Source organism: Oncorhynchus mykiss, chromosome 1 (assembly GCF_057628025.1).
Source record: "Oncorhynchus mykiss isolate SJ-2025 chromosome 1, ASM5762802v1, whole genome shotgun sequence".
In the NCBI taxonomy this organism is placed as follows: domain Eukaryota; kingdom Metazoa; phylum Chordata; class Actinopteri; order Salmoniformes; family Salmonidae; genus Oncorhynchus; species Oncorhynchus mykiss.
The window spans coordinates 8,495,898-8,506,953 of NC_143022.1; the positions used below are offsets into that span (position 1 = coordinate 8,495,898).

The 11,056-nt window shown below is 40.6% G+C and overlaps 2 protein-coding genes across 3 annotated transcripts; both read left to right on the forward strand.

Annotated features, from left to right (window-relative positions):
• The first annotated feature begins 1,197 nt into the window (after positions 1-1,197).
• Positions 1,198-3,147, forward strand: LOC100135997 (VHSV-induced protein-5). Of its 2 annotated transcripts, NM_001124334.1 has the most exon segments (3): positions 1,470-1,696; positions 2,157-2,499; positions 2,501-3,147. In NM_001124334.1, coding segments are annotated over 3 exon segments (537 nt in total). In that variant the 5' UTR covers positions 1,470-1,547; the 3' UTR covers positions 2,546-3,147.
• Positions 3,148-7,041: 3,894 nt separating this feature from the next.
• Positions 7,042-10,442, forward strand: LOC110529481 (receptor-transporting protein 2). The gene is made up of 2 exons (XM_021611716.3): positions 7,042-7,383; positions 8,571-10,442. The coding sequence occupies exons 1-2, from the start codon at positions 7,229-7,231 to the stop codon at positions 8,917-8,919; spliced, it is 504 nt and encodes a 167-aa protein (XP_021467391.3). The 5' UTR covers positions 7,042-7,228; the 3' UTR covers positions 8,920-10,442.
• Positions 10,443-11,056: the final 614 nt, after the last annotated feature.

Here is an 11,056-nt window from a genome sequence, read left to right on the forward strand (position 1 = left end):
CCAAACACACCAAAACAGTCGTGAAGAGGGCACTACAAAGCCTATTCCCCCTCAGGAAACTAAAACGATTTGGCATGGGTCCTGAGATCTTCAAAAGGTTCTACAGCTGCAACATCGAGAGCATGGTTGGTACGGCAATTGCTCGACCTCCGACCGCAAGGCACTACAGAGGGTAGTGTGTACATCCCAGTACCTCACTGGGGCTAAGCTGCCTGCCATCCAGGACCTCTACACCAGGCGGTGTCAGAGGAAGGCCCTAACAATTGCATGGCAAGCGGTACTGGAGTGCCAAGTCTAGGACAAAAAGGCTTCTCAACAGTTTTTACCCCCGAGCCATAAGACTCCTGAACAGGTAATCAAATGGCTACCCGGACTTTTTGCATTGTGTGCCTCCTCCAACCCCTCTTTTATGCTGCTGCTACTCTCTGTTTATCATATATGCATAGTCACTTTAACTATACATTCATGTACATACTACCTCAATTGGCCCGACCAACTGGTGTCTGTATGTAACCTCACTACTGTATATAGCCTCGCTACTGATATTTTTCACTGTCTTTTTACTGTTGTTTTATTTCTTTACTTACCTATTGTTCACCTAATACCTTTTATGCACTATTGGTTAGAGCCTGTAAGTAAGCACACGTGACAAATAAACTTTGATTTGATCCCCTGAACGCAGCTCACTCTCCAGATCCCAATCACCTGAATTCTGATCACCTGTCCACACACCTGTATGTCATTTACACACACTATTTAATTCAGTTCATTGCACCCCATCATTGTGAGGTATTGTTAATTTTTTGTACACATTCTATTCGGAGTACTGTTTATTTCCATATTAGTCCTCCCGTGTATCGTAGTATTTTGCCTATTCCCTGCCTGTACTTTTGCCTATCAGATGTCCTGTCGTCAACCAGCCTGATCTCCCGAACCGCGTTATTAGCCTTTTCCCTGGCTGTACTGTTACCTTTTTGGATTCCCAGTGTATGACCTTCTGCCTGTCCCTAGATCCTGCTACCTGCCTCCTCCTGTGGTCCTTTTCTAAATAAACACCTGCCCTGTGCTTGAAACCAGCACTCTGTCTCCCATCATACTCAATACAGATAGCTTGCCATCGTCCATGTAAGATGTTGGGGAAAGGAAATTGAAAGTTTACGCCATAGCACATACAGGCAGAAGTATTCATATTTGGTAGTTGAGCAGTGCCGTTAACACATACTACATGCCGGATTATTGCGCTGGACTTTGTAGAGACGTGTCATAATGACGAAGTAATTTCAGCTGCAAATCGAAACTTAACGGAAAACAGAGAGCAAGCTTTCAGTTTCATTTCTCTTTTCCTTTCGCATCTCTAGCAACAGAGGTATTGATGTCAGTTGTCCAAATGCAGAGCCAATCAACAATCAGCTGGACAGCCCAGTCATTGTAGATAGCATATATAAAACCCAGTGAGTAGACAAAATCTCACGGACAGACATACGTTTCGAAAAGCTACAGCTAAACTGTCCGTTTTGGAAACCTGCTACTTCCCCTGCTCAGAAGCAATGGATCTTCAGGAATGGGCCAGCATTCTCCAGAACACGATTGAGGAGCATGACATAGAGGACACCTGGAGCATTGAATTTGATAGCGCCATCATTCCTGATCACCCAGCGAGAGGTTGGCAGCAGTACATCAGTGGGGCATTTGCAAGGTAGGCTCTTTGAATAAAGTGTAAATAGACGTATATCAATTCAATTCAGAACATAGAAATGTGTTTACAAATGTACAGTAAACCTGATTAAATGTTAAATGACTGTATTCAATGGGATAGGGACTTAATAGATTACATTCAGAATCAAGACGTGAAATATACTATACAGTGGGGCAAAAAAAGTATTTAGTCAGCCACCAATTGTGCAAGTTCTCCCACTTAGAAAGATGAGAGAGGCCTGTAATTTTCATCATAGGTACACTTCAACTACGACAGACCAAACGAGGAAAAAAAATCCAGAAACTCACAGTGTAGGATTTTTAATGAATTTATTTGCAAATTATGGTGGAAAATAAGTATTTGTAAATGTCAGGAATTGTTAAAAACTGAGTTTAAATGTATTTGGCTAAGGTTTATGTAAACTTCAGACTTCAACTGTATCACTTATCTCTCCCTGCAGGTTCATGTGCTCAAAGTGTAAGAGGACCTGGCCTTCGAAAAGAGTTCTGGTGGTGTTTCACATGCGTCTGTTGGAGGACAAGGGGATGGTTAAAGTGAAACGCTACAGACAGGAGTGCAAGAAGTGTGTACAGAGTACAATGGAGGAGCCTCATTTTAAGACAGAGAACATTGAGGTTCTGCTGGAGAAGCTTGTTGTGAAGATCCTCGTCAAGTGCTACTATAAGGACGCAGGCGAAAATAATAACCCATTCCATTTGGAAGGGAGGAGTGATGGACCCCATGAGGCTGCCCATTGTGAAGCCTGTAAACATGGCATCTGCAGACAGGTGACCACAAAAGAAACAGAATGAAAAATATAGAAACATCTGGGAAATGTTTAACTCCTAAATGTATTGTATAATCAATGAACAATTTTGAGGAGAGTTGGATGTCGAACTGGATATAATACTGTAAAGATAATTGTATTTCCTGATGAAGCTGCGAAAACGATATCCTCTGAATCAAGGATGGATGGGGGGGGGGAGAAGGCATTAACTGAATTGTCCACCATTTCATCCAGACGAAATGTACTTGTTTTTTTTTATACAAAAGTTGATAGTTGATTGAGAAAGTAGTTTCCATTATATGCATTCTTTTGCAATAATCTCTTACACTTTAAAAAGAGTTGAAGGAATTACTTCTCAACAGGTGTACAAATCATATCCCATGTGTCAGGTGATGACCTTGATGGTGCAGAGACGACTGTCTACAATGCAAATGCATACAAGCAAGGCAACATTGCTTTAGAAGCACATTTGCATGGATTACAAATATTTGTGGGACTTTACACAGATCTTAGTGTGCAAAACGTGACAACATTTTTATAATGTTCAGTGTGTGTGTGTGTGTGTGTACTTTGCATATGGCATCAGCAGGGAGTTAAACACCCTTATATGATTTATAACTTTGAGTCAAATGTCCTGACCTGCTATAAAACTGCTTTAAAAATCGAATTTCACTGTTGTCGAGTTATTTCATCAGAAAAACAGATAGGAACAATGACTACGTACAACCAGGGGTTAAATTGGGCCAGGTCCCACCCAGTCCGAGACCCTGTACCTATGATCCAAATGAGAGCCAGGCGGAGCTGAGATCCGGTACCTTTCGTTAGCCTATTTGAATTATGTCATTTAAAAAAAAAAATGGTTGTCCACATTTGTAAATTTTTCACAGTCAACAACATGAGTGGGAAAAAAGGTGCTTGTGGTTGATGCATTTATAAGCATTACTAATAACATTACTAGAAGAAACCATGAACAGGACAAGAAGCAGAGTCCTGCCTAACCTAAGTACAGGGGGTCTCTAATGTAAACCGGATCTCTTTCCTCCATTAGAAAAGCCTATAAGACTGTCCCACTTTAGCTACTCCATGCTGTCCTACTTCAGCTAGCCGTGGTTAGTGAAATGAGACAACAAAAATGACAGAATTACATTTTAACATAATATGGGCAACTTTTATGTATTTTAATGCACAAGTACAAGGTATGCACACATCCATCATAACATTTACATCACAGTTTGGCACTGTGTGTTATGACAGTTTAATCATCTTAACATCAAAACAGAAAAAAAAAACGATGTCACTGATATTATTGTGTGCTTCGCGGGGTGAGCTTCCTGTTTGAAACTTGCTTTGTCCGCCTCTCTGATGTCACAGTCTTATAGGCTTTTCCATTGGAGGAAAGACATGTAATCAATAGTGTTTTTTTTAACTGTGGGTTCGAGCCTACTTTACATCAAGCTTTTTTTGTTGAGGAAAAAACAATTAAATTTTTGTCATTGATGCTCGATTCAAAACACGTGACAAAGTGATTTATTATAATAATGCATAAACTGTAAAACATTGTAGTCCTGCATGTAAGTGTAACCTTCATAAGAATACACTAATGACAGTCAACTGTCTTCCTGAGGAGTATGTATTATTTTTTTCGTTTTTGCTCAATCTGATTGGGCAGGGCCTGGCAGGGCCTGTCAGGGCCTGGCTCCCCAGTGAGTGGGCCCAAGACCCCACAGTCCCACCCATGCCTACCAGAGGAGGCTGGTGAGAGAAGCTATATGAGGACATGCCTATTGTAATGGCTAGAATGAAATAAATGGAATGGAGTCAAACGTGTGGTTTCCAGACATGCCGCCCACCAGCCTCCTCTGATGCCTACGCCCCTGACACCGGTACCTATTTTACTCCAAGTCAAGCACTACACACTAACACAATAAATATACATCTACATTTCAAATCCACTTATGAGTCAACTCTAAATATATAACATTATTCATGAACAAATCACTGTGTGCATGACTTTGTACTTAAAGCAATGTTTACTTTTCCGAAGACGACAGAAAAAGAGTTCCTACTTCTCCTAGTGCATCAAATTTATTTGAGCACGACATAAATACTCGCTCCCCTATTCCCCCAGCATTCAGGCATGCATAATAACAAATTAACATGCTATATTAAGATATGAACCTGGTGAAATTCACAAAATATTATTAACAGCGGTTACATTCTGACAACCATTTGTCTCTTTGAGCTTGGTGAGAGCATGGTTGTCCTATTATTTTGCGTACATCCTTCGCACAACATTCTGGGAACGGCGCAGGATACCCAGCTAGCACATAATGTTCTGAGAACCATATGTTTCTTATATGGGAATTTCAGTACTTCAGCATAATATTTTCTGCAGGTTTCCTCATGGTTCTATTTCAAGTTATGTTCTCAGAACAATAAGAAAACTTTCCATAAAAACTACAAGAAAACATTAATAATATGCAAATAACCTTGTAAGAAATGTAGTTAAAAACATTATTTTCCCAGCAATAAAAAAAACTCTAGCATCTATCTCGTTAAATGTGTCCAGGTGTGTTGGCCGCACCCACTAATTGGCCATACCTGATCTTAATGAGTGCTTGTTTCCTTTGAAATTGGGTTTATTTGAATAGACTAAAATGAACAGCTCTGTATGAGTAAAAAAAAAACCATGCCATACTAGCTCAATCCTGATGGGGCATTGGACTAATTCCATGGATAGAAAACAGAATATCACATTGACACTGTGCCACAAGGAAAAAAATGTGTTTGCATGATTAATGCCTAAAGAAATAATGTGTCCTATCTGTGTTTGGAGTTCAAAACAGTTAACTTTAGCAAGCAGTGTTATTGAAACATGTTCTCATAATGTAATTACCTTCAAATTACCTTTCATTTCCATTCTCAGAACCTTTAACCCCCCAGGGAAGCATAGTAAAACATTCTCAGAACCTTTAAACCCCCAGGGAAGCATAGTAAAACATTCTCAGAACCTTTAAACCCCCAGGGAAACATAGTAAAACATTCTCAGAACCTTTAAACCCCCAGGGAAGCGTAGTAAAACATTCTCAGAACCTTTAACCCCCCAGGGAAGCAGAGTAAAACATTCTCAGAACCTTTAAACCCCCAGGGAAGCGTAGTAAAACATTCTCAGAACCTTTAACCCCCCAGGGAAGCAGAGTAAAACATTCTCAGAACCTTTAAACCCCCAGGGAAGCGTAGTAAAACATTCTCAGAACCTTTAACCCCCCAGGGAAGCAGAGTAAAACATTCTCAGAACCTTTAAACCCCCAGGGAAGCATAGTAAAACATTCTCAGAACCTTTAAACCCCCAGGGAAACATAGTAAAACATTCTCAGAACCTTTAAACCCCCAGGGAAGCAGAGTAAAACATTCTCAGAACCTTTAAACCCCCAGGGAAACATAGTAAAACATTCTCAGAACCTTTAAACCCCCAGGGAAGCATAGTCAAACATTCTCAGAACCTTTAAACCCCCAGGGAAGCAGAGTAAAACATTCTCAGAACCTTTAAACCCTCAGGGAAGCATAGTAAAACATTCTCAGAACCTTTAAACCCCCAGGGAAGCATAGTCAAACATTCTCAGAACCTTTAAACCCCCAGGGAAGCATAGTAAAACATTCTCAGAACCTTTAAACCCCCAGGGAAGCGTAGTAAAACATTCTCAGAACCTTTAAACCCCCAGGGAAACATAGTAAAACATTCTCAGAACCTTTAAACCCCCAGGGAAGCGTAGTAAAACATTCTCAGAACCTTTAAAGCCCCAGGGAAACATAGTAAAACATTATCAGAACCTTTAAACCCCCAGGGAAGCAGAGTAAAACATTCTCAGAACCTTTAAACCCCCAGGGAAACATAGTAAAACATTCTCAGAACCTTTAAACCCCCAGGGAAACATAGTAAAACATTCTCAGAACCTTTAAACCCACAGGGAAGCAGAGTAAAACATTATCAGATCCTTTAAACCCCCAGGGAAGCGTAGTAAAACATTCTCAGAACCTTTAAACCCCCAGGGAAACATAGTAAAACATTCTCAGAACCTTTAAACCCCCAGGGAAGCATAGTAAAACATTATCAGAACCTTTAAACCCACAGGGAAGCATAGTAAAACATTCTCAGAACCTTTAAACCCCCAGGGAAGCATAGTAAAACATTCTCAGAACCTTTAAACCCCCAGGGAAGCATAGTAAAACATTCTCAGAACCTTTAAACCCCCAGGGAAGCATAGTAAAACATTCTCAGAACCTTTAAACCCCCAGGGAAGCATAGTAAAACATTCTCAGAACCTTTAAACCCACAGGGAAGCATAGTAAAACATTCTCAGAACCTTGCTGCAATCTAAAAAATGAAGGTTCCCAGAACAGGAAAAATGTATACTTCTTGTTCTCAGAACCTTTCAATAAGGTTGAGTTGTACCGGTCAGGAAACGTATGGCTTTGTTCTCAGAACCTATGGGAAACAAAACATGTACATTCCCACAACTTCTAAGGAAACAAATGTGATAGCTGGGCCAGGACTATCAGTTGAAATAGAAACCTAACAGCACACTTAAGTTTCACTTTCCCCATAGCATTCCTGTTGAAGGCAACAGTTTTAAGAAAGCTATTTGCATAACTGCCAGGTCATTCTTAGCTACAGTATAAGTGTGTGTGAAGAAGAAGGATAACAACAACAAGTCAAAGGGTTTGGCTACTTCACCAAAAGAGCAATGACTAACCGAGAATGGATTAGGATTTTTCAATCAAAGGTCAATAATCTGAAGAGGAATAAGAGAGACCGCTGGCGTATCGAGTTTGATGAGTCCATTAAGGCAGACAATGTGCAATTTGGCTGGCATCAGTACATCAGTGGGGCATTTGGAAGGTAGGAGTCCTTTGATATTGTTGCACTGTGTGTGTTACCTGTTAGGTGCTAACATAGACAACCAAAAACAGGTCATTGTGTGTATCTGATAAATTAAATACATTAGACTGATAGTTGACATTGAAGTATTAATTTAAAGGGTAAATGCTGTAAAATGTTTTAAACTATAGTAGATAGATATATTTAAACTGTATGCTGAACAAAAATATAAAAGCAACAATTTCAATGATTTTACGGAGTTACAGTTCATATGAGGAAATCAGTCAATTGGGTGCATGGCTGCACCCCTGCCCAGTCATGTGAAATCCATAGATTAGGGCTGATTAGTCAATCAGAATGAGTTTTTCCCCACAAAAGGGCTTTATTACAGACAGAAATAAGCCTCAGCACCCCCCCTCAGACGATCCGGCAGGTGAAGAAGCCGGATGTGGAGGTCCTGGGCTGGCTTGATTACACACGGTCTGCGGTTGTGAGGCCGGTTGCAAGTATTGCCAAATTCTCTAAAACAATGTTGGGGACGGCTTATGGTAGAGAAATTAAATGAGCTCTGGCAACATCTCTGGTGGACATTCCTGCAGTCAGCATTCCAAATTGCATGCTCCCTCAAAACTTAAGACATCTGTGGCATTGTGTTGTGTGACAAAACTGCACATTTTAGAGTGGTCTTTTATTGTCCCCAGCACAAAGTGCACCTGTGTAATGATCATGCTCTTTAATCAGCTTATTGATATGCCACACCTGTCAGGTTGATGGATTATCTTGGCAAAGGAGAAATGCTCACTAACAGGGATGTAGACAAATTTGTGCACAAAATTTGAGAGAAATAAGCTTGTGCGTATGGAAAAGTTTGGGGATATTTTACTTCAGCTCATGGAACAAGGGACCAACACTTTACATAATTTTCTTCAGTATATTGTTCAGTATATTTCTCTAGCTTTCATGTAGCCCTCTCAAAAAGTATGTTTGAATGCAATTATTTGTAATTCAACACCAGGTAAAGACTGAATTATTTGTAAGTCAACACCAGGTAAAGACTGTGCCTGGGGTTGAATTACGAAGAATACTTGCGCAAAGTATAACACAAGTTGATGACAACAGCACCGTAATGGATTTCAACAATTGCTCTGTTAAAAGCTGCTTGTGTCTGAAACCCACTTCCCACTTTTTTCTCCAATTTCCACATGAAGGTTCAAGTGCTCCAAGTGTAACAGAAGTTGGTCCTCTGGCCGGGTGAATGTGGTGTTTCACATGCATCTATCGTCAGGGCAGGGAATGGTGAAAGTGCGATGTTTGCGTCAGGAATGCAGGCAATGTGACGGCGCTCTTATGGAGGAGGCCAGTTTCGATGAGGAGAAACTCGAAGTCCTACTGGAGAAACTGATGGAGAAGATTCGTGTCAAGTGCTACCGCGAGAACCTGGGCAAGAGAAACAGACGTGATTTCGATGACAAAGACGATGAAGGTCCCCCCCATGAGAGTGCCCATTGCGAAGCCTGCAGTATGGGCCTTTGCACAAAGCGTTTTAAAGCCCGGTAGAATATGGTAGAAATAGACTGGTATACGCCCTAATACACTTTTTATAATATTTCTCTTTGTTTTACTTGTCTATATCTAGTGGTCATTGGGTACACCCTAATGTCTAATTGCTAAAGCTATTTGTTGATTAAATAAATGCAGTGAGACACTGGTGGAACTGGTGGAAGATAGGTGTGGCTGCACAGGGCACAACGAAAGTGGAATAAGAGCCTCAGCAACGTGAGATTAGAGAGGTAGAGAAGGTTCCTCAGCTATGTGAGGTTAGAGAGGTAGAGAAGGTTCCTCTACTATGTGAGATTAAAGAGGTAGAGAAGGTTCAGAGAAGTAGAGAAGGTTCCTCGGCTATGTGAGGTTAGAGAGGTAGAGAAGGTTCCTCTACTATGTGAGATTAGAGAGGTAGAGAAGGTTCCTCTACTATGTGAGGTTAGAGAAGTAGAGAAGGTTCCTCAGCTATGTGAGGTTAGAGAGGTAGAGAAGGTTCCTCTACTATGTGAGATTAGAGAGGTAGAGAAGGTTCCTCTACTATGTGAGGTTAGAGAAGTAGAGAAGGTTCCTCAGCTATGTGAGGTTAGAGAAGTAGAGAATTTTCCTCAGCTATGTGGGGTTAGAGAGGTAGAGAAGGTTCCTCAGCTATGTGGGGTTAGAGAGGTAGAGAAGGTTCCTCTACTTGTGATTCCTTTGAAGAGGAAATGGATTGCCTTTATTTTGCAGCTGTTCCAGTGTGTGTACAAACAATGTGTCACGTCCTGACCTTAGTTCCTTTTTTATGTCTCTATTTTGGTTTGGTCAGGGCGTGAGTTGGGGTGGGCATTCTATGTGTTTTTTCTATGTTTTCTATTTCTATGTGTTTGACCTGGTATGGTTCCCAATCAGAGGCAGCTGTAAATCGTTGTCCCTGATTGAGAACCATACTTAGGTAGCCTTTTCCCACCTGTGTTTTGTGGGTAATTATTTTTTCCCTGTGTGTTTGTGTGCACCTCGTGTTGTGTCACGGTCTTTTTTTTCTTTTTTCTGTTTACCTGTTTGTTTCTTGGTTGTTTCTGTTTCACTTCCATTAAAAGACGTGGAACTACATGCACACTGCGCCTTGGTTGATTTATGACAGGGAGTTTGACGATAGCGAGCGTGACACAAAGCTTTATTACTGTCATTGAATTATTCTGCTGGTACACCAACAATACTGTTGGGTCTGTGTATTTCCTGTCTTACTCCACAGTGTGTCTATTTGTAGTTGTAATCCAATCTAATGAAGGCGAAACAACTTTTATTGCACAAGACATTTGTTGATGATGGGGTGTGATATTAGGCGTGAACTACTACAAGACACAACATGTCACTCTTTTGTATTCTTACGTGGAAGTTTATTACCCATAACCAAAATAAATACACCACATATCCTCTTCCTCTTTCATGATGATGACTTAGCCTTTATGGTAACGGTGACAGGCCTGCACTGGCCACAACCCCCCCCCCCCCCCCCCCTTTGTCAAAGACAATGTAAATAAAATGGCTTTATGAACTCATTTGCATTTCTTCCCAATCATTGTGTGAATCGAATGTATTATTGGCAGCGTGATGATGAAGTTAAAAAGGATTAACTGTATTTTAGTACCGTTTCCTCCATACACACACGTTTAGCTACTCCTAGCGACAATTATTTGAATGTTCATCTTAACACGATGCTGATGTTTACAGAGACAGTAATACTTGATTGCAAACATCAAACAGTTGAAGTCGGAAGTTTACACACACCTCAGCCAAATACATTTTAAACTCAGTTGTTCACAATTCCTGACATTTAATCCTAGTAAACATTCGCTGTCTTAGGTCAGTTAGGATCATCACTTTATTTTAAGAATGTGAAATGTCAGAATAATTACTAGAGAGAATGATTTATTACAGCTTTTATTTCCTTCGTCACATTCCCAGTGGGTCAGAAGTGGACATACACTCAATTAGTATTTGGGAGCATTGCCTTTAAATAGTTTAACTTGGGTCAAACGTTTCTGGTAGCCTTCCACAACCCTCCCACAATAAGTAGGGTGAATTTTGGCCCATAATTATTGGAATGTTCGTCTTAACATGATGCTGATGTTTACAGACACATTAGTACTTGATTGCAGATATCTACGAATAA

Excerpts from the sequence above, each read along its gene's own strand:
- LOC100135997 (XM_036975274.2), top strand. The coding sequence starts at position 1,548 with ATGGATCTTCAGGAATGGGCCAGCATTCTCCAGAACACGATTGAGGAG. Across the intron at positions 1,697-2,156 it reads ATCAGTGGGGCATTTGCAAG|GTTCATGTGCTCAAAGTGTA; the intron begins GTAGGCTCTTTG and ends CTCTCCCTGCAG.
- LOC110529481 (XM_021611716.3), top strand. The coding sequence starts at position 7,229 with ATGACTAACCGAGAATGGATTAGGATTTTTCAATCAAAGGTCAATAAT. Across the intron at positions 7,384-8,570 it reads ATCAGTGGGGCATTTGGAAG|GTTCAAGTGCTCCAAGTGTA; the intron begins GTAGGAGTCCTT and ends TTCCACATGAAG.